Raw genomic sequence first — 24,868 nt, forward strand, 5'->3', positions numbered from 1 at the left:
ATTAAGCGCAAAATGTCGTCTTTGTTTGACTTTCCTTTTCTAAAGAGACGCGGCATGAGTGTTGTTTATATTTTGATGCGTCCACGTTCTTTACTTTTTGAATGATATGTGAGTGGATGAAGATTTCAGAGAATAAAGTTGGGCCTATCATTGGTCTCATAGTGCGTGAACAACCCTAGTATACCAGGGGCTTTAAACCATAAGAACTTCAGGTAGAATTTGTTCATTTTATTTAAATTGAATGGCGTATAGGACGAATTTATTAAGTTTAAAAGGCTTTAGCCAGCTAAACATGAAACTTTATTATGATTCAATTATTATGTTTTAGTAATTTTTATTTGCCTTTATTTTTGCATTTAACAATGATTTATTAAACCAAATAATTTTCCTTTAAAGCCAAAGTACCCAAAGATTCTTAACCGTAGAAAAAAAGATTTTAAAAAGCAAATAAGAATACGTGGTTATAAAAACTGGAATTTTGTATTAATTGATTTTGTAATTTCAGGACTTTGAAATAGTTTGTATCAATAAATCTATACTCAAACCTGCTGTTGAAACTTGATGGTTCCTGGTATTGGGGGTTTGTGTGTCCGTCAAACAAGATCTCTAGAACTTCCCGCTGATTCGGAAGTCACACTTAACCAAAGTGTCATGGTTAAGACAAAATAGGTGTAATCCAAATAGAAAGTATTAAATTATTATCTTTATGTAAAGTAATTTCTGGCATCCCTATACCTTTGTGGTTGGTAATATTGTAGGTAGGGGAGATATTAATTCTCTATTTCTTGATAACAAAGTCACAGTGCTTTTTAATCAGACAAAACCTTAATAGCTTACTGGTTTCCACCCCTTTTTTCAAATCCCAAGGGACTCAACTCTATTTTTATCTAACCCTTTATATTTGATTCAAAATATTTCCTTAAGGCAGTTTATTATTTTTGAAGTTTTAGAATTTGTAAATTTGTTATATGCTATAGGTATAAAGGGCAATAAACTTTAACGTCGCCTTGGAGTTGGTTGATAAACTTTATGCAATATTTCCTATAAAGTAAAGTTACCTAGTTCATTTATTGTTCTTTAGTTTTCAAATTTTTTAAAGAAATATCTTTTAATAGTTTGATTATATATCACTTTTGTTATAATAGTCTTATTAATTTAAAACCTTGAATAAAGATTCTTGTAAAAACAAGGTATGTACATGTTTTTTTAGCTTTTGGGCATCAAATTTATAGATTTATTTTTTGTAATTATTTCTATTCTAAAACAATGATTCCAATCTTAATTAAGTAGAATATTTTCATTATTGTTTGTAGATTGAACACTTCTCACCTCATCTGTAACATATCCAAGGGGCTGCAACTTTGGGTTTCTGCACCTAAAAGTAAAAATAAACATTATTCAAATTAGCGAAGCTATCCTACGACTCATGAGTCTTTAAATGAATGCCAGTCAGCAATGTGATATAATGTAATATTTGGAAATAAGTCTAAATAGAAATGACATGATCAAAAAGCTTAATTTTTTTCCTTATTAAAATCTTAATGCTTGAACTTTATGATTTTCAAGTAGAAATTGCTTCTAATGTTATTCCTAATAGAAGGTGTATCTCTTAATTAATTTTAAGAACCCAAATGCACCAATCTGTTGAATCTAAAATTAAGGTAATGTATATGCTGCAACAATATGAATATTAAATCATACTCTTGACCCAAATATGCAATAGTTTTCAAATATGGAATGCAAGGAATAAATTATATAAATTTGAGGTTGCTATTTAAACTGGAAATTTGTTATGTATCAACAGTTGTGACCCAGGGATAAGACAATGTCCGATAAATTGATGTACATCCCCATGATGAAACACAAAATTACCCCTTCTGTAGATTACAGTTAGTATTTGAAACGTTTTGAAAGTCAACTTAATGGCCCAACCAATTAAAAGTCCCCAAAGTTGTTGAGCAACAAATAAGAAAACGTTATTATAAAACTTTTGGGACTAGTGTAATAAATAACCCAATGTCCCCTCCTTCCTGGCAAGGTATAAATTATATAAATTTGAGGTTGCTATTTCAACTGGACCAAACTTAAAATAATTTGTTATGTGTCAACAATTGTGACCACACTTTCATTTGTTTAAATATATTACAAGGTCTTTTTAGATTTGAATAATATGAAATATAATCTTTTAAACGCTGGCTTATAATTTTCAACAACTTACAGCCAAGCCGACCTAAAACTTCTTTGGAAAACTTCCTAAAACGATGATTTTTAAAAAATAGTATTGGCCAGTCAGTCGAATAGCTCTTATCGTTAATTTAGGCATATTGTAAACAAAGTATCTTATAATCAAGTCATGAAATCCAGCTGAAACCAAAAACTAAACAATTTTTTAAAAATATGAGTAAATGCTAGGGAAAATGCAAAGATAGCCCCTAAAAACAGCTGAATTTACAAAATATTTTTCGAATTAAATTAATTAAGTTTTTGATTTGATTAAGTATTGACACTCTACTCTACAAATTCGTTTGTCCTGCCGTCTAATTTTATAACTTTTCTATTTGGACGTTATCATCCTTGTTTAATCTAAGAACAATCACTCATACATGTCCAAAGAACCTTGAAAATTTGAATGACAGAAGAAAGATAAATCATGTAGGAGGTGTGTTTGTCTACATCATTTTATATACACATTTATTTTCTAAATGTCTATGGAAACATGGATCATAGGACATGCATAGGATGACATATGTAATTGAAACACATACTTTTTCATTTCAAAAAATTATTAAATATTCTTCTCAAACCTGAATACCGATTTGGCATAAAGATTATTTTTTTAATGAACCATCCCTTTAATTTTTTTTTACAAGAATCCCTTATAAAGGTTTCGCCTTCTTCTTTAATATAATATTGGAAGATTTGTTTTTCCATCTACACATAAAAACAAGATGACCACATCCATAAAAAGCAAAGCATGGATGGAAATATGAAGAAAGGAATGCGAAGACCATAATTTCAGTTGTCATAAATGAAAAAAAGAACATTTAAATTGTATACTGGATGATCATTGGCATAGGGATAATTCAAAAATAATTATTAGCCGTCTATCTTGAATAGGAGAAAGCCTAAAATGTCACGTGACGTCATATAAATACGTATAAATAGAAAGGATGAGAGGAGAAGTAGGAAAGGGAACCCCCAAAAATGATTGATTTTTATGGCGTCACACAAGACATTTAAGGATTTCTCCTAAATAGTTGCAAAAAATCACATTAACCAACCATGTAGCGTTACGTACTGGTGGTCGGACAGACGGAGTCAAGTATAGAGTAGCTTCCTTACTAAAATGCGCAACAATTATAAAATATAGCTATTAGCTATACCTGTTAAATCCAGCTGGTACAACGATACTGGCCACTCCATACACAATGCTACGTGGCAGGTCTAGGCCGAGGATCTTGAAGGAGATTACGTTGAATAAAAAGATTAGGAACACCGGAATCAGCACATATTCCTATAAAGTTAACATATATTTAGTAATAAGTACTTTACCTCGTTGAAGGGTTACTCCTACAATTTTAAGTGATCATCTAGAGAATCTGGGATGCGATACACCTTCCTGACGACGAGCGGATGCGCTACGTGTTTAGCCACGGTTGCGGGTTTAGTAATATGATGTACATTACTTACGGTATAAAAATTGTTTTTAGACATTTGCTTTACGAATGAAAATAAAAGGATATGAAATTTGAATATATAGAAGTAGAAAGAGAGAGAGAGAGAACAGCAAAAAACGGATGTTTTGTTGAAAACAAACAAAGATGCTTAAATATATTGATAGATTTATCATTACTGGATAAACGCAGGTCAAAATATTGCGGATATTTAAATGAAAATTATAAGATTAAAGCCAGTTTTGTTAACCCAGATCGGCCGAATTCATGAAAAATTGTTCGTAATAACGATGCTATATTTGATTTTTCAGTGTGGCTGAGAACCGATTCTAATCCAGCGGATATTACAGGCAAAAACATAAATAAGACATAACTAAGATGGAAATAGAAAATAAACGGACAGTCAAGGAATTTAAAATACAGAAGGTTTTAAGATAGAGGACAAATATATAGATTTTCTATTAGTATTTGAAAGATTACAAAGTAAACCAAACTTGACCTGGCAATTGTTGAACCATTAATATATCTAAACAAAGAGACTGCATCATAAGCTTGACAATTTGTTTACCTTGAAAAATATGAGAAGAAGTGTGAATGTGATGGTTCTGTATATTATTGTACAACTGTAGAACGGTATAGTAACCAGAAATCTAAATGAAAGATTTGCAATAAAAATTTAATTTGCAATTTTAACAATAAATAATCTAAGGTAATTTTTCTTTCTTTTAATTAAATAGCCTTGAAATTTTACCGGGCTTCTTATCAGGCCATTTTTATGAGGTGGATGAATTTAAAATAACAAAACTTGTTAAAAAAAGACACTGTTTTTCAGTGAAAGGTGGCTTTGAGACTTTAATGACTAAACGTCCGTTACATAAAGGGTGTTAAAATAAAAACCAATCGCTTCACTTTTTTCAATATAAACCTTACAGTTTTGGTCCAAAACTAATAAAAAATAATACAATTCATGCCCAAGCAATGACAATGAGAAAACAATATTGAATTTTGAATCTACTCACCCTTCCAGAGCCCTAGAGCTTAAGACCTAGCCCTTGCAGAGAAATTTGCCCTACGCCGAAAGTGCATATTTTATTACAAATTTGTCTTTTTAAAAACCAATCGCTCACAATTTGAACCACCATAAGTACTTAAAATCTTGTAGATAGACCCCATAATATTTGGAGTTTTTGATGGGGCATGTAAAGACCTTTCTTTAGACACCTTAACAAGGTTTCTAACACAATCTTAGCCCATTTGGCATCAAAATGAAAGACCTGGCAATCATCCAGAACTAGGAATAGACAGAGCCGTCATGCCTCAAAGTTGGATGGGAATGTCTTTTTTATGTCAAATTGGCATAGATTGAGTTAGAAACCTTGTTAAGGTGTCTAAAAAAGGTCTTTACATGCCCCATCAAAAATTCTAAACATTATGGGGTCTATCTCCAAGATTTGAAGTACTTATGGTGGTTCAAATTGTGAGCGATCGGTTATTTTATTAACACCCTTTATCTAGTAAAATTCATTTAGGTTATAAAAAATTCAAGAAGAAGAAAAATAAATTTACTAGTTTATCTGATATAATAATGTGTTGCTCGCTCAGTGTGTGTATATAAATCTATTTAATGTGATATTTTTATACAATATTGTCTAGGAAATGGTTTTCTTTTTTTCTCAAAATAATTCTTGTCAAAAACATAAAATATCATAAGCTGTAGTTTATTATACAATAATTGGATACAAATATACTACAAAATATTTTTTTTATTTTTATAAAATTTAAAATTTTTATTTAAGAAAGTGGAAAATATAGATAGATTTCTATTTAGGAAACCTATAAATAATTCGAAAATAGCCTAAACCACTTCAAGATCCTTATTTTTAGACATTATAGGATAAGTTAGGATTAATTAAAAATTCGCCAAATGGCTGACTGAAATAAGATTTTCAAGCATACTATCCCTAACTCCACTAGCCTCTAAGCGCTGAATATTTTTGTGTTAAATCATTTGATATAGACAAAACTTTGCCCCCACCCCCAAGAAAATAGCTTAAAACCACCGCAAACAAGTGGATTTATATTCCTTGAAGAGTCCAATCTGTTCAGCGGTTACCGAAATCTTAAGTTTCAGATGAACGGACAGATGGACATACATCGTTCTACTTTGTATTGTATTACAGACGAAATTATTTTATGTATTGTAGTGATCCTTATAAAACTAAATGTAAAGTAAAACCCTTACTTACCTCCAAAAAGAAGTTGTTTTCTTGGCGCATTCATTAAAATATAGAACAGTCTGCAGCAGAGATAAGAAGGAGAACAGCAGGCTGTACACCTAAATATATTCATATAAATTGAATAGATACAGATTTAATAACATGAAAATTACAGGAAGGTAGAGATAATCTAAGATTTGGATGGATATATGAATGGAGTGTAAGATAGATGGATGGTTTAATTGTTTAATCATCAAATAGAAGAAAATTCAATAGACATAACTGATGGATGGATGAATGGATGAGTTATTTAGAATTGAAGATGGCTTTATAAGAAGTTAATTAAATTTAGATATTTTAACAAATATGCAAATAAATAGTTCTATGAATTAAAAGATTTTTAAACCGATTATTAGTTGTTTAAAAAGCTGAATAGATAGAAAAAATTCTGACAGATTTATAAAAGTTATGTAGATAAAAATCATTGCTTGCAAATGATTTTTTGATATGGAATCAAAAGAAAGTATAAAAGTTACTCAATACTTGATAAAAAGAATTATATAATCTAATAATGATATACTGGTATATGATTGATTTTTTTGCAAATAATTGGGAGGGGCCATAGATTACTATAGAAATGTGGTAATGTTTAATCTTTATTGGTGTGTCAAAAAATGTTTTATAAAACAGGATTATTTTTATGGGTCTAAAAAATTGGTGGGTAAACCCTGCCTGAATTTTAGACTTTTTTTATTGGGAAGTAATTAAGGCTTAACCACTCCTAAAATGGCAAAAATTAAGGTCCAGTTCAAAACAATTAGAAAGAAATTACTATTGCTATGATTGGTTTTGTTTTTGCATGGATAATATTGCCATTGTATTTCTTTATACCTCTCTATGTCCCACCCCTAAGATAAATTTTTACAGCAATTGTTAGTATTCTATGTGGTAGGTGGATATTGTATCATTTTTCAACGATTTCCTTGCGGTATGTTGGCCAACATCATTAACACAAATATCCAACAAAAACAGAATCTTTATACAAAAGTAAAAGGATGTATGTGATATCGATAACCGCTGGACCGATATGGCTTATCTTTACAGTGATGCTTTACATAGGTCATAGGTTTATAACTATTTCTTTTTAAAACAAATTATAAAGAGGAGCGGGCGACCCCTTTTCCCTTCCCTCAATTGTTCCTAGAGGCCTATAGAGCCGTAACTGCTATCCTATTATATAAAGTACTGGAATGGGAAAAAGTCTTTTATTATACAAATGTTTTTGGAATCAACGGGCATGAAGGAATCTAATTAAAATTTATTATGGCCATATAATTTTTTTTTTTTGGGGGGGGGACAATAACTAGTTCATTAAATCTACAAAGATTGACAAAATAGAGAGTGGGTGACATAAACACCAAACAGCATAAAACCTGTCCATACGTAAGACCAATAGCAAGCTCTCCTGAAATTTGAAAACTGAACGGTTGGATCCCATTAGACACAAAACTAGAATTTATAATTTTAGGTATATATAAATTAAACAAGTTATGGTAAACTTGGCTAGCTTATTTTCTAAGCATAACTGCAACTCCTTGAAACTTGGTTAATAAAGGCAGAAGAGTATAATTTAGCCTTCTCTAATGACCTACTTTAGATAATATCAAAGAAATATTAATATCTTCCACGAGAAACAGGAGTAAAAAATATTTGTCCAGTGGATAGATTCTTTAAACATCTTCTTAATAAACTAAAACTTATTCGATTAAGGAACAAAGTAAAACATTTTTAGAAAGAAGAAAAAACTGTCCTATAGTTAGAAAAAGACAATTAAAAATATTCAAAGGGGACAATAGGAAAAGGGTTGGCTAAAAATTGATAATCAAGGAAAAAGACAATGGAGATAAATTTATTTACATCACCATTGAGAATATAAGAAGTTACACATTCTGTAAATTAAATTTGTTGAATGAAAAGTTTGGACCAGCTATGAGGTTTATAAGCTTTGAGTGCCATCTCTATTGACAGACCAATATCCACTCCCTCCCTGAAAAAAAATCAGATGTTTTATGAATATGGTCTCTGGTTGGTGTGCAGACTTGTAGTTTGTCAGCATACAGATAACAAAATCAGCAATTTAAGATAATATCAAAATCTGGACCAATTTTTTTCAGGTTTTTGCTTAAACATCAAATCTTTATTTAGTTTGTTTGTGTCGAATTTAATCGAAAAAAATAAACAAAGAAAACTAAATGAAATATATTTTTTGTTGATTGTATAATTTCTAGGTAATTGTTGTATTTATTGTATTCCATGAACTAAAAAATCAATTCTGTAGTTCTTTATATTATTTTATAAAAGAATATTCAAAATCACAAACCTTCCATTATGCTAGATATCTAAAAGGTTTCAAAATTGATTTTTGCGGGTTTGCAAGGAAATTGCAAGTTTTTTTACTTCTTATTTTGCACATCAAAACTTTGCTGAGAGGATTGAGAGGAGAAAAAAGTTTCTCGTCTTGTTTTTGTGTATGTCTGCATGAAATATCTCAGATTTATGACTCCTAATATCCAGACAACTTTATCATTCTTTCTACTTCGTTTGGAAATTGGATAGTTATACTTTTTTGCATAAAAAAAGTGAATAGTTATCTTTCACAACAAAGATAACTCAATTTTTGGCCTTAACTCAATTGGCATTTAGGATAGTTCTATAAAAAATAAATAAAACCATATGCAATAAAGCAAATTTTCATTTTGTGAAAACTTAAGGGGATATAAATTAAATTATACCTGGATAAGACCCCAGAACCATTTGGGTGGTCTGTCCGCATCTTCAAACAGCTGGATCTGTTCTGGATCAGTTGTGGTTAGGTAGTGCAGGGTTTGGGCCAGGCTGTGGATCAGGGTACCTCTGATATACATATTTAGATTAGCGAAAAAAAAGAAAATAAAGATGATAAAATTCATAAGTAGTAATAATATTTATAAACATAGATATATGGATTATTAGACAGCCGGATAGAAGAAGATTGTTTTCAATGAATTTTAGATGTTCAACTTTTATCCCTACTCATAGCATTACCGACGAATCTAGTAAGTTTCAGCCTATATTGTTTGGTATGTTTTGTACCCACAAGTTTTTTTTATATTTGAATGAAAAAATAAATGAAAACTATAGACGAAGTGAATAATTAGACAGACTGTCAGGCATAATTATGAGTTACAGCTTTGTTAATCATTAATGTTTCATGCATAGCTTCCTTTCTTTAATAACAATCTTTCCATGGTTCATTTATAAATGAAAGCTCAAAAAATAAAGGTTGGTTTCACTCAAAGTGCCAAGTGATCACAGAACCCCGGCCCCCCCTCTCCCTTTTATTTTAAATGATACAAAATAAAGAGTGGTGTAGTTTTTATCATAGGTAAGGTTATATTAGAACACCATACGTATAGGCACGAATGGGTTGGGGCTTTAGCTGAGGTTAGTCGTACAGAAAAAAATACATCCACACATTTTAAAAATTCCAAAAAGGGGGGAACTTTCCTGTGTGTGCTATGTACTTTGATCGGGTAAACACCAAATACATCTTTATCTTGAAACAAACCAGAAAATTTACCAAACCTGTTTTGCTCACAAAACAAAATGGAGTTGAACCACTTTATCAAAACAATATTAATCCTCATTAATCGAAAGTCTTCATTTTAAATAATTTATTTAGGTAATCCTGAAGGCAATCGATCTGTTAAAAAAAGGAAAGAAGTGTAAAAATGACAACATATTTTCTTACATAAATTTTCTCAAAATTTACTATATAAAGTTTCTATTTATTTTTACAGCCTTCATAATCCATTACACCCGTACATACATTCAAGAAATGCATTGCCTGTACTGAATTAGTAACAGGGACGATTATGTTTAATGGTAACAAGTCAAGTCAAATTGGTCTGAATAGTGACATTACATTTTAAGCCCTGAATTAGATTTTTTCTTACGTTTTCCTTTTGGGTCTTTTACTACTTTAGCTAATCTTAAACTTTGTATCTGTCCCCTGTTTGTTCTTAATTTTAGGGGGATAGACATTTTTTATCTTTCCTTCACTACCCCATCACTTTAAATCTTCTTTTTTCTTCTCCTTCCCTTACTTTCCCCTTCTCTTTAAATCCCCTTCTATTCTCTTTCTCTTCCCTTTCTCCTCCCTTTCTCTTCCCTTTCTCTTCCCTTTGTCTTCCCTTTCTCTTTCCTTTTTCTTCCCTTTCTCTTCACTTTCTCTTCCCTTTCTCTTTCTCTTTCCCTTCTCTTGACTGCTAATTTTATATCTTTTTTCTCCGTTCTCAAACCCAGGCTTAGTAGAACATATAACTTTTCAAAAAATAGCCGTAATCGTCATCTTATTTCCTTAAAGCTGTTCTAGCAAGCATAAACGTGAAGCAGTCTGTTTTCAGATTTGTGAAGTTTTATATTACAACCCAATTTGCAAAACTTGTGGAGAATCAGCGCTGCTAAAAACTGCACGGTTGCAAATTTCTTACACAACACACTCACCATGAAATTTATTGAGATTTTTTAAGTAAAAATGTTTAATAATTACCAATCACTTTGAAAAAAACAATTTTCTAAAATTTTCTTATTCTTATAATCTTGTAAAATGGTGTAAATTGGTAAGTATTTTGGGGGTATTCAAGAACCAATCTATAAATCTTTGCAAAAAGCATTACCGACTGCATTAAATACTTTTTTTGAAAGGTACCCCAGCAAACAAAATAATGTAAAATATGTACATTTCAGCATTTTAAAAACTTTGAATACTTTTTTTATTCAAAATTTTATTGCAAACAAAAAATGTCTGATATTGGTACAAATATATTTGGTTTTATGGTATTTTCTTAAGCAAATATACTCTACATTGATTTTTGATAATTGTATTTTAGCAATGTTTTACCTTTTAAACCTGCAAAGTATTGATATTTATTTATTTTTTATTCTTTTTTTAAAGCAAAGATACTCTACATTGGATATTAGTATGTCAACAAACAACCCACACAATGAATTTAATTAGAAAAGGGTAAACAAAAGGGAAAATTTAAAAGCAAAAAATGACAGCTAATGACTAATAATCATCTAAGGCCAACAAGCGATTAATAAAAAAACTATTACGGGGGTAGAAATCAACTGTTTTAGGGTTGTTTTTCATAAGTAACAAACAAAGGTTAGCACCATATAATTTCAGAAAGAAATAAAACAATACGCTAAAAAACCTAATAACTTTATACATATGGATCTTTAAATATTATCAAAAATTATTTGTCAAGAATTGGCAACAATGGCTTTGGGTTCATTCAACTTTTCTATACATCAACTTTTGTTGATATTATTGTCCCTATTATCCACATATCTTCATCTTTTATGCAAATAAAATAGGAAAATGCACAAGATATAAAAATAGTTCACCATTTAGATTCATAATGCATTACATAAAAAATATTTCGTGCATATATTCATCTGATGCATGTAACAATTCTTCAAAATTTTACTTTTTTCACTGATTTATTTGCAAGATAGATATAGAACAAGAACAATTTATCCAAAAGTAGAAAAGCTAATTTACGAAAAGTGAGTTCTACTTACTTTGAAGCAATGTAGAGGCTGAAAATAATTTGACAAGCAGCAGTTATGAACCCTTCCAAGCTTCGTAGATATACAGCTTCCCTGAATAGAAAAATGTTAACTATATGATTCGTAATTTCGTATATGAACTCTTTTTAATACATCCAGATACTACAAAACTAATTAAAATTAATTATTTTTAAAAACTGTATATTCCTATTTACAGGTCCATCATTACATTTTTCATTATAATAACTGCAGCAAAAGGGAAACATCTTTTAAAACAAGATTAGGTGTTAAGTAATATAGAAAATATTTTGAGAGTATTTATAAGGAAGAAAGATAAGTAATTGTCCTAAAAGTTTTATAAATTAATAGCTATTTATTCAGATAAGTTATCCCTACTTATATTAGTAGCATTTGTTAATTATTCCCACCGATAATTAGAAGATCGATCTACTGTACTCATTAGCATTTATGTAATAAAAGAATATGCATAAAGGCACAGCACAATAATAAACTAAAAATCAGGGATCGGAAACCTCACGTAAGCCGCGCATAAGCCTCAGTTTTAAACCTGCTTGTGAGCAGAAAAAAAAATTTCAGAAAGAAGGATTGTCTGCTAAAGAGCCGTTTTATACATCCAGCTGAATTTTATAGTAATAAAATCACGATTTCACTGAGGCTTACACGCGGCTTACGTGAGGCTTCCGATCCCTGCTAAAAATCACCTTTTTTGTGTTTTTGATATAACATTATTAGACAGTTGTAATCAGTGGCGTGCACAGGGTTTTGCCAAGAGGTTGCGCGAAGCACAACCATAAATTTGACAATTTCTTAAACCCAAATCGCGGGGGGTGTTATTCAGACAACAAAAAGGATTAATTTACTGTAAGAGGGTGGATACTCCCCTCCCATTTAATTAACATACTGAAAAGAAAACATTTATTTTGCAAGGGGGTCGAAAAATAAATCATGATGACAGTTAATAGAGGATAAACCAGTAAATACTAGCACTTACTTTTGACAGGTTATATGACAGGTTCCTAGAGCCATAATGATGACAGTAAACAGGGGGTAAACTAGTAAATACTAGCACTTACCTTTGACAGGTAATATGACAGGTTCCTAGAACCATCATGATCACAGTAAACAGAGGGTAACCCAGTAAATACTAGCACTTACCTTTGACAGGTTATATGACAGGTTCCTAGAGCCATCATAATGACAGTAAATAGAGGATAAACCAGTAAATACTAGCACTTACCTTTGACAGGTAATATGACAGGTTCCTAGAGCCATAATGATGACAGTAAACAGGGGGTAAACTAGTAAATACTAGTACTTACCCTTGACAGGTAATATGACAGGTTCCTAGAACCACCATGATCACAGTAAACATAGGATAAACCAGTAAATACTAGCACTTACCTTTGACAGGTAATATGACAGGTTCCTAGAACCATCATGATCACAGTAAACAGAGGGTAACCCAGTAAATACTAGCACTTACCTTTGACAGGTAATATGACAGGTTCCTAGAACCATCATGATCACAGTAAACACAGGGTAACCCAGTAAATACTAGTACTTACCTTTGACAGGTAATGTGACAGGTTCCTAGAGCCATCATAATGACAGTAAACAGGGGGGAAACCAGTAAGTACAACCAGTCCATAGCATTCCTAAAAAAATTAATATATTGTAAGTTTTTTTAAATATTATACTTTTTGGAGATCCTTAGGGCCATGCAAATGAAGAGAAAGTCTTTAAGTAAACTTTTGATTTGGTGGAAGAAGTAAAAACAATTGATCTTTTATTAAAAGATTTTTGTGGCGAACTGACAGACAGACATATTTTATTCAGAAGTGTATACAAAGTAAAAATTCTAAAGTATAATTCTTATCTAAAAATATGTCTTCCTTGAATTTGCTGAAGTTTGGAAGTATATATCTTATCTATTGTAGAGGACAGTATAAGCGTGAACATGTAATGGGTTAAGTAAAGGGGAGGTGTAAGACATAGTAAATAGAAGAAAAAAAGCTAAAACCAATAGGTATTTTGAGATATTAAAACTATCAAAAATCATCTGTTTTCGGGGTTTTTAGCTTTTTAAATTTCATTGTGATTTTTTCCTTAACGATAAACATTCTCTAGTTAAAATCAAATTTAATTTTAATTTCGCTTATCGGTTGAAGCTGCCCAAAAAAATAGATTCTACCAAATTTTAAGGATATTGACTATCCTATCATTAAAGAATATATTTATTGATCGCGCCCACTTTACAAAGTCCAATGACACGCCCTTAGAATAAACTTTTGCAAATTTTATAAAAATTTTGCATTTAATCCCTTGTAATTTCCTGCTTACTCCTGAGATACTCAGAAACTCCAGATTAATCTTATCAAAGCCAGAGTAATAATCATACAAACAAGAATGACAATATGCGTGCGTTGTAAATTGGAAGATGAGAAATATTATTTTATGCAGAAAAAATATATAGAAAAACAATGATAATACCTGCAGCAAAATCCTTCATAGACACAGCATTTGTATAGTTCTCCTATTATAGCTAGTACACCAGGGGCTAGCACCAGTAGGAGCATAACATATCCATCTAAATATATATTATTATAGTTCTCCTATTATAGCTAGTACACCAGGGGCTAGCACCAGTAGGAGCATAACATATCCATCTAAATATATATTCTTATAGTTCTCCTATTATAGCTAGTACACCAGGGGCTAGCACCAGTAGGAGCATAACATATCCATCTAAATATATATTCTTATAGTTCTCCTATTATAGCTAGTACACCAGGGGCTAGCACCAGTAGGAGCATGACATATCCATCTAAATATATATTATTATAGTTCTCCTATTATAGCTAGTACACCAGGGGCTAGCACCAGTAGGAGCATAACATATCCATCTAAATATATATTCTTATAGTTCTCCTATTATAGCTAGTACACCAGGGGCTAGCACCAGTAGGAGCATAACATATCCATCTAAATATATATTCTTATAGTTCTCCTATTATAGCTAGTACACCAGGGGCTAGCACCAGTAGGAGCATGACATATCCATCTAAATATATATTCTTATAGTTCTCCTATTATAGCTAGTACACCAGGGGCTAGCATCAGTAGGAGCATAACATATCCATCTAAATATATATTCTTATAGTTCTCCTATTATAGCTAGAACACCAGAGGCCAGCACCAGTAGGAGCATGACATATCCATCTAAATATATATTATTATAGTTCTCCTATTATAGCTAGTACACCAGGGGCTAGCACCAGTAGGAGCATGACATATCCATCTAAATATATATTATTATAGTTCTCCTATTATAGCTAGTACACCAGGGGCTAGCACCAGTAGGAGCATAACATATCCATCTAAATATATATTATTATAGTTCTCCTATTATAGCAAGTACACCAGAGGCCAGCACCAGTAGGAGCATGACATATCCATCTAAATATATATTATTATAGTTCTCCTATTATAGCTAGTACACCAGGGGCTAGCACCAGTAGGAGCATGACATATCCATCTAAATATATATTATTATAGTTCTCCTATTATAGCTAGTACACCAGGGGCTAGCAAAAGTAGGAGCATGACATATCCATCTAAATATATATTCTTGTAGTTCTCCTATTATAGCTAGTACACCAGGGGCTAGCACCAGTAGGAGCATGACATATCCATCTAAATATATATTATTATAGTTCTCCTATTATAGCCAGTACACCAAGGGCTAGCACCAGTAGGAGCATGACATATCCATCTAAATATATATTCTTATAGTTCTCCTTTCATAACCAGCTAAGCAATAATGTTATACACAGAGAGATAGATAGATAGATAATTATAGAAAGCAAGATAGATAGTTAGGTAGACTGAGGGAGAAAGGTATTAGAGAGATAAATAGATATAAAAAGTGAGAGAGGATGAAAGGTAGACTGAGGGAAAAGGAAAGATGGCAAGCGAAAGACTTTATAAATACAGGTTTTATAGAAAGACAGATTATGGCGACTGTAAGAGTAGCTCAGATAATAAAAAATTCTTAATTTAAAAAAAATAATCCAAATGACGAAACTTAAGGTTAAAAACAAAATTATTTGATTTTAAATAATCTAACTCAAAATATGAAAATATATAAAACAAAGGCTGTAATACAAAATAATTTAATATAGATTTTTAGTAACAAGGTTTATAAATATTTAATTAGCCACCAGTTGTTCCGTGCTAACATAGGTTAATTAGATTAGAATGGTCAAAACTATATTTAAATTAAACTAAAGATGTTTTACAAGTTTTAATATCCGTTTGTCTTTAGTAATAAAGCTCCAAGTACAATATACGTTCTTTCCTCTATTTTTTTCTTTTTTTTTCACTTAATATTTAGACAGGTTCCTTAGTGACTAGATGAACATGGTTTATCTCCCCTTATTTTGAAATAATTAGTTAGACTACAGGGTGCGCCACATAAATCCGGACTTTTTTTAAACGGCCATAGCGCCAAAACTACTTGACCAATCAGGAAGTTTGACCCCACTATAAAAAGCTTAGGTAATGACCTTTTTGCCCATGAAAATCTTTGGACGATGGAGGACGTGTACGCCGAGCTGGCCGCGCATATGTTCAACAAGGCAGATTCGAATTGTGCAGATAGTTTACCATGGATTTATGATTTGGGCCTACTAAATCTGACCTCAACCCATCTGTAGTTGAGATGGACTAATAAAACTTGCTGGAGATACTATCAGATACCTAGTGAAAACACTAGAAAAGACTAGAGCTCTCTATCCCAGCTGACTTGGCTGAAGTACTCCGACAAAGTGGATAGTGGTAGATTTTAAGATGTCAAAAACGTCAAAAATCTTGAAAATTTCTCGATTCTTGACTTCAGGGGCCAATATGTAACCTTGAAACTCGTTTTAGACTATGTATTGTGCTGATAACCCTATCTTAATCTTCGTGCCAATTTTAAAAAGGTATAAAACGTTGTTCTAGCTTAACTGTGGCCCAAATGAGAGCCGCCGTGTCAAAGGGTAGCTTTAAAGATGGGTTAATTTGGATCCTGCTGTTACTCACTCCTTAAGGAGATGTGGCCTCCCAGCAGCCCCGATATTAATCTAATGGACTTTTGGGCCTGGAGCGCCATTAAAGCATGAACCAATAGACTCGCCCATACCAAAAAGACCTCTCTCATTGCTCCTATCATGGAGAACTTCGCCTGCTTGAACAGGGACATGGTGACCAGGGTCGGCGGGCGGTTCAGGGGGCGGGTAGAGGCGGTGATTGAGGCTGGCGGCGATTTTATTAAATAATCTAATAGTCATATACCTAGGTTGCTTCCCAAATTTTAAAATTCAATAAAATCTTTAAAATTGACGATTTTATGTTTATTTGTTTAAAAATAAGAAAAAGTCCGGATTTATGTGGTGCACCCTGTAGGTTAGGTTAAGATATATTGGGAAAAATGTAGCGCCGTAGGGTTGAGGCGCTGTTTTATCTATTTATTTCAATAATAACGAGGAGGGTTTGTGTGCACTCTGAGCACTTTTTGGGAAATCAACAATATTTCTTGTTGTAGTTTGTACTTGAATGTGACTTTATGATCAAGTATTAGATAAGTTATAGATTTGATATGTTCCACCAATGCCTTTTAAATTCTTGTTACAAATAGCAAATACTCTTTTTTCTATTCTCACAAAAATTACTTTTAGCTCAAATGAAACAAAATTGATGTATCGCCATAAAAAGTCAATTTTGTAATACACCTATAATTTCTACCCTTACATATTATTAATAATTCATAGAACTATATTTCATATTGGAACTATTATATACAAAAATGTACTGATGACAAATAAATGACTTTTCTACAACATGGGCGTGGCTGTGGGGGAAATGCGTCAAAATGGTTTTACCACTTTACGAACACACAGATGCAAGAACTAGGGGGAATTTGAGATAAGGTTAAATGATAAGGGAAGTGGGGGAAAGATAGTTGAGTTGATAAGAGAGTATTGCGTCATTCTGTAAGAGGGGGAATTTTGGTTTGCAAGGGAATTTTTTTCAGGGGATGGGGAATATGTGGGGGAGAACATTGGAATAAAGTAAAAGGGAGGGCTCTGTTGACAAACCATCAATATATATACATTTATATGAATATATATGGTATTGTACGTATTTATAGGGGGGAAGATTATCCCCCATAATATTCGTGAAACACAATTATTGTTGCCTTTATCTTTAGTAAAAAGAACATAGAACAACAATTTATAATTGTTTACTTAAACTATTGTGTTTGGAACTATATATTCAATATTTATTGTAAACAATTAACAAGAAATAATATTTAAGATTTTTTTGCAGTTGAGATGCAGCTTAAGGATTTTATATATTGTTATTTTTAACTTTAAATTAGAATAGTTATTTCTCGTATCGTATTATAAACGGCTTTCCGCGGATATAGAATGTACAATTATAAGATTAAAACTAGTTTTTTTAGCCCCGAGGTGCCGGAGGCACCGGCTAAAAAAACTGGTTTTAATCTTATGATTGTGCATTTCTATATTCGTAGAAAACTGGATATAATACGATGCTAGACATAGTTTTTTCGTATGGATGAGAACCGGTTTGTATCCACCGGATTCGAATGAATACGAGAAAACAAATTATAATTTTATGTCTGGAATCTAATTTAGTGCATATTATTTATTTTCTAACCCTCACATTACTAGTAGTACAGCTACGTTTTAGCTTAATATATTTTAAGATTTTATTCTTGATTTGAGCTGCTTATTTCAGCGCTTTTAAATATTTAATTCCTTTTATTTTAATAAATAAATTGATACAAAAATCCGATGATGTTCCTGCTTTTTGGTGATTTATCTAAAAGGCAGCTATTATAGTTCCCCTGATTCTACATCTCCTCAACTAAATTTGTTTATTTTGTGTTCACATTAAATAATGTAAATAATGAGAGTCATATTACCAGCAAAATAAATACATACATTATATGATACAGAATGACCAAAAAAAGTTTATTTCAGTTAAGTAACATTCTACCTCTATTGGTTTCAGTTTTTAAAAGATGAAAATTTAACAAAAGCAATTATACAGTGATATAACTTGCAATAATCATAATGAATTCCAAATCCTATATTCTCAGATGGTTATTTGGAGTGAAGTTATCAAACATCCTTCCCCTGGAGATATGTGCACAAAAAAAATAATCTAACCTCCCCCCCCCCCCCCACATAAAAGAAAGAAAATCTATTCAACCTCAAAAGACTTTAGTTAAATATAGTAGAGTAAAACCTTAATAGCCAAAGACGTAGCCTTATTACTTATTTGAAAAGAAAAAGGACACCCTGCTGTAAAAAATAAAATGTTAGAATATTTGTAGCATATTAATGAGGAGATTAAAACTTTAACACCTCACACGTATTTCTGTCTGGCTGACTTAATATCATCTTGGCTTCTAGGTTCAGTATTATAGTTTAGATTTCAGCCTATATTTTCAAATACGGAAAAAGTTTTATGAGGAAAAAGAATATAAAGTTCTTTTTTATAGAATTTGCGATTTTTAACAATATTTTATTAACTTTTTAGAAGATGCTTCTTAAATATGAATGAATTAAATAAAACATTAATTTGTAATAGTCAATAGGGCCATTGCAAGAGATTTGTATTACTTCTAGACGATTAAATAACACATTTAGATATTACGATGCCCTATCCTATAATATAAAGTATTAAGGAATTTTATGTCTGAAGCTTGAGATTAAAATAACCACTGAACCGATTGAGTTTTCCATTTTAGGAAAGCTTTAGATAGATCCCTGGATGGCTTTTTTTCTGCCCCTTGAATGCAGAGCCCTTAGATGCTAGGGGCGTAGCCGCTACAGGTCTATAAAGGTCTAAGCTAAAACTTAGTTTCCCTACTTAAAAAGAAATCACAAAATAGATAAATTAGACTAACACTATGTTAGAGAAATGTTTGCAAATGTAAAGGGTTTAAGATATGTAAATGGCGGGTTATCAATATTTGTGGTTGGATCCAATACAATATAAATCCTTCCACCTTTAATAATGAAAACAATGAATTGATATCAATGAAATAGAGCAGCTATACTAATTTTTGTGGTAATCAAGCATTGCCCCATACGGGATTCCAACCTATCAAAATAAAAGTTACGTTATGTTTGTAGGGACTAGGGTTTAGAACTTAGAAGGTATATCTATAATTCCTAAATACATATCTATATTCTAAATTATACCTTTAACTTCAATATTAGTGATTTTTTTAACCTAAAAAAATCCCTATTCATGTCGATAAACCATAACCTTTTTTGTAGAGTAGAATAGTTAATGCAAATTTGAGATATTATCGATCGCTCTAACCCACTTTTATCCACTTAATATCTTCACTGTATAACACTGTATAAACCATATAGTAGTAGAAACTCTTTTTCTAGTATTTGTTTACTTTATTCTTATTCTATTTCTCAATAGTAGAATATTCAAATTAGACACTCTTAGAAAAATATTAGTCTGGATTATCATATTTTCTAAATTAGAAAGGTTTATTGTCTGTAGCTCAAAATTTCGATAATTAATAAACCTATTGATTCTCGATTAACTCAGGATATCTTTCTACCCTTAAGAACCTCTACAAATAAAGAGCCCCCAATTATAAGGGCGCGACCGCTAGTTCTTTATAAACTAAATTTAGTTTTAGAATGGTGCTAGTCTAAGAGTCTTAAATGTAAGTCAACTCTCTGTGTCACGACCGAGTTCTGGTATCAATAGGGGTTGGCAATGAACAATAATAACTTTATAAACTGGACTAATATGAACATAAAGGCAAGATTAAAATAATTATTGGAAAACACTTAGACAGCCTAACTTAGTATTGTAAAACCCAATCAAGATGAAATATTCCCCATCCACCTTAAAAAATACTAAATCCTTCTTTTTAGGAAGATTGAAACAACAAAAAGAAGGTATGTAAAGGGGGCCTTAGGATGCAATAATTTTTATAAATGTATTTGATTTTTTATAGTTTAATCTTATGTTAGTGATATGTATATATTACCCTGTCCCGTTTTAGAAAAATTTTGTTAAAATTTTTGCCCCCAGCCATAATATGGTTGATTTATGCAAAATAATGACCCATGCAAAATATTTTTTCTGTAATGCAAAAATTGCGATGGTACAAGCACTGCAAAATTTTTAAAATTTGCAAAAAGACCTGTTTTTAAAGCTCTTGTACCATCTCAATTTTAAAGATTTTTTAAAAATTTCAATTCTAGTGTGTCAAAATAAACCTGAAATTTACCAAAAAAAATGGGGGCAGTCTCAATTCTAACATATGAAGGACAAAGGTGTAGCAAGTAATCTTTCAAAGTAAAAATTGCCAGATTTCATACACAAATAATAGGGTTAGGCCGGATTGGATGGATACAGATATCCGGCTGATCTATAATTCTGGATATCAAGTATTTAGGTTTATATTGACACACTAGAATTGAAATTTCATAAAAATCTTTAAAATTGAGATGAAACGAAAGCTTTAAAAACGGTCTTTTTGCAGATTTTAAAAAGTTTGTATTATCTCAATTTTAAAGATTTTTACGAAATTTCAATTCTAGTGTGTCAATATAACAATTTTTTCCGTCTTAATTTCTTACGACTTTTTATACAGTTTTGTATTGTGGGAGGCGTAGTTAGACAAATTAGTTGGGGGGGAAAGTACCAATTCAACGGTGGGCGTTCATTTCCGCATGCTATCACTTCAGCATATTGTTTCATCAATACACAAAAGCAAATTAAATTAGAAGGTGTATACAGTAGTGGGTATAATGGATCTAAAGGGATAATGATAATAAGACAATGGCCGATAAATTAATATATACCCCAATGATGATACTTAGAATAACCCCTTCAGTAGATTAAAATTTGTGGTTGAAAAGTGTGAACAATCAACCTAATGAAGCAACCAATTTAAATTGACCCAATCCCCAAAATTGTTAAGCCAACTAATGAAAAAACGTTATTTTAAAACTTTGGGGACTATTGTCATTGCCCACTCTTTCTCTGCTGTACAAAGTTTATACTGTGTTAACAAGGACAAAAGGGATGAAAAGTAGAAAATATTTTTTTTCATGAAATAAAAGAAATATATTTTTTTCATTAAATGAAACAAATATATTTTATATATCAAAATATTGTAGATCCTAAATAAATTGAGTTGATTAATTTAACACATCGTATTATAGACATCTTTCCGTGGATAATAAGTGAAAACAAGGTTCCAAATGCCTGAGCTAACAAAACTGGCGCTAATCTTATGATATTTACTTTAATACTCATGTAAAATTTCTGTAATATTAATAGTAATAGAGTAGCCCCGCTACTAGAAATCATTTTGTTTTTTACCAACTAAGAACTTACGGCAAATTTTCAGATATTTAAATTAATTTTTTTTAAAGAAATAATAGTTGATTATTAAAATCTCTTCTTTTCCAACTTTGTTTCAAAAATTAATTTAAATACTAAGAAGAAAAAAATAATTAATCTTGTGTACTTTCTTTAAGAGAAATAATTCTTTAATTTATACATGGGAACGTTTTATGGGGGCGGTTCAAAAAAGTGGTTTATTCACCACCAATAATTAAGATTTAAAAAAAATAAAAATCTATATAATAATGTATTTTATATATGTTATAAAGTTAATTCCTTAGTAACGTTTATTTGAACAGTTACAAGCAACTTTAGATCAAGTATCTATTAATTTGAATTCGTTCGCATGTGTTCAAATAAGTTCGTATCAAAGTGAATTATGTTTACAGGAATAAATTTAGTTGAAATATGGATCTTGAAATTGTTGACGAAGTTTATCTATAATTTGAAATGTCTGTCAGCTTGTCAATGTAACTTTTTTTCTGCTTTTATATTTAATTTTTATATTTTTTTGTATTTTCCTCAGAGCTTTTGAAACATAGTGACAGATTAACAGGTAGAAAAACAAAGTGAGTTACAGAGTAGATTTGCTTTAAAAAATGTGTTTATCTGCCAACATTTTAATTTTGTTAGTGAGTGAATAAATATTAGTTTTTTAAAAGCAAAGATTTTCTATAATTAGGGTCTGTCCGTCTGTATGTGAGTTTATCATTATGGGACAGTTAGCTATTCTGGTTAATTTATTTGAAATATAGGTGTTCAAGTCAATTTCAGGCTCCAGGTATGATCCTGCAGGTCCTGATCCTCCAGGTCTCCAGAATAATTTAAAAGCCTCCTGTGACCGCAATTTTTAACATAGAGCCTTCAAATTTTAAACTTAAGCTTTTCTTACACGCCTACATAACGTATCAAAATTTTATTAAGATCCGCCGTTTTCCCGCTGACCGCCGACTGCGGTGGCTGGCAGGTGCCAAGTACAGCTGCGGCCGCAGAAATTTATGTTTTGAGATTTCTAATATAAAATTTATATAAATATAAACATTTTCTGAAAAAAATATTTTTCTAGCTTCAAAGATAAAAAATGAAAATTTTAATTAGAAAAGGACTTAAAAACAAAGGTTGTTAAATAAAAGGGTGAAGAAAGCGAAAATTGACTTAGGTTCAGTTATAGTCGGAAATTCATTATCCAACAAGGGCCATGCACTGAGATAATAGAGAAGGGGGGGGGGCGTTGAGCCCTACCCCCAACCGATAAATGTGCGGCAAGGGGCTCCAGGTTCAGGTGCTGCAGGCTGGAAGGTAACTTCTGGACAGGTATAAATGAAAAAAAAATTTAGTTTTAAGAGATAGAGATCAACTTATTCAACCAAATATGCATCTTTTGGGATGTCATGAGCATATATAAAGAAAAAATAAAAATCAGCCTCCAGGTTCAGGTCCTGCAGTTCTCCAGGTGAATTCTGGACAGGTAAAAACTGAAAATTTTTAATTTTATAGTTAGAACAGAACTTATTTAACAAAAGTTTCTACTTTATTGATGGTATGAACTAATTTGAAGAAAAACTTGAAATCAGGCTCCAGGTTCAGGTCCTACAGGCCTCCAGATAAATTCTCGACAGGTAAAAACTGAAAATTTTTATTTTTGAAGTTAGAACAAAACTTATTTAACAAAAGTTGCTACTTTATGGATAGTGTTAACATATTTGAAGAAAAATTTTAAATCGGGCTCCAGGTTCAGGTCCTACAGGCCTCCAGATAAATTCACGACAGGTAAAAACTGAAAATTTTAACTTTTAAAGTTAGAGTATAACTTATTAATCAAAAGTTGCTACAATATAACTAGTATTAACCAATTTGAAGAAAAATTTTAAATCAGGCTCCAGGTTCAGGTACTGCAGGCCTCCAGGTGAATTCTGGACAGGTTAAAAACTGAAAATTTTTACTTTTGAAGTTAGAACATAACTTATTAAATTAAAGTTGCTACTTTATGGATAGTATTAACATATTTGAAGAAATATATATGTTAGAATTGAGACTGCCCCCATTTTTTTTGGTAAATTTCAGGTTTATATAGACACACTAGAATTGAAATTTTGTAAAAATCTTTAAAATTGAGATGGTACAAGAGCTTTAAAAACAGGTCTTTTTTGCAAATTTTAAAAACTTTGCAGTGCTTGTACCATCGCAATTTTTGCATTACAGAAAAAATATTTTGCATGGGTCAATATTTTGCATAAATCAACTATATTATGGCTGGGGGCAAAAATTTTAACAAAATTTTTCAAATCCGGGACAGGCTAGTATATATCCATCTGCATAGATGATAACAAATTATGATAATATATTCATAATCTTAGCTTTGTTATTCTCCAATGAACATATTATATAGTATTGTATACAGATAGGATGATGAGTCATAAGAAAAATAAAAAGATAATATTAATTATTGTTTGTAAACTTAAAACTTAACCACCGTTTTACTTGTCTCAGATGGTTTTACCAATCCTGTTGTCCTCGGATACGTAAACAAAAAATAAATAAAGCTTTAATATATTTGAGAAAAAAAATAAATTCCAACTAGGATAAATTTAACAAAATATGAGGAAGGAGGGAGGGGACATGGGAAAATATACTAGTCCTTAAAGTATAATGGAAAAACGGACAAAGTTAGATATGGAGCAGATATTCAGTTGACTGACTGAAGGACAGACAAAGTGAATTATAAAGTAGATTTGCTACTAAAAAGTGTTAAAAAATTAATCTAAATTAGTTTTTGTTACTTTAAAAGAGATAATTTAGTTCATGAATGCATTATTTTTATTCTTTCGTGTCCTAAATACAATTTTCCAACGAAATCAATTTAAAATTCAAAAGATT

At 31.2% G+C, this 24,868-nt stretch overlaps 1 protein-coding gene across 3 annotated transcripts in view; it reads right to left on the reverse strand.

Moving 5' to 3' along the window:
• Positions 1-24,868, reverse strand: part of LOC145313662 (uncharacterized) — a 34,345-nt gene that overhangs the window by 3,603 nt on the left and 5,874 nt on the right. For all 3 annotated transcript variants that reach the window (XM_080153173.1, XM_080153174.1, XM_080153172.1), the window contains 8 exons: positions 14,018-14,114; positions 13,093-13,182; positions 11,519-11,599; positions 8,683-8,803; positions 5,921-6,009; positions 4,243-4,324; positions 3,384-3,514; positions 1,330-1,375 (listed from right to left, as the gene is read on the reverse strand). In XM_080153173.1, the coding sequence (XP_080009299.1) occupies positions 1,330-1,375; positions 3,384-3,514; positions 4,243-4,324; positions 5,921-6,009; positions 8,683-8,803; positions 11,519-11,599; positions 13,093-13,182; positions 14,018-14,114 (737 nt within the window). The remainder of the gene's footprint in view (positions 1-1,329; positions 1,376-3,383; positions 3,515-4,242; positions 4,325-5,920; positions 6,010-8,682; positions 8,804-11,518; positions 11,600-13,092; positions 13,183-14,017; positions 14,115-24,868) is intronic.

The sequence above is a fragment of the Acartia tonsa genome, chromosome 3, assembly GCF_053477335.1.
Source record: "Acartia tonsa isolate MP-2025a chromosome 3, ASM5347733v1, whole genome shotgun sequence".
Lineage (NCBI taxonomy): Eukaryota > Metazoa > Arthropoda > Copepoda > Calanoida > Acartiidae > Acartia > Acartia tonsa.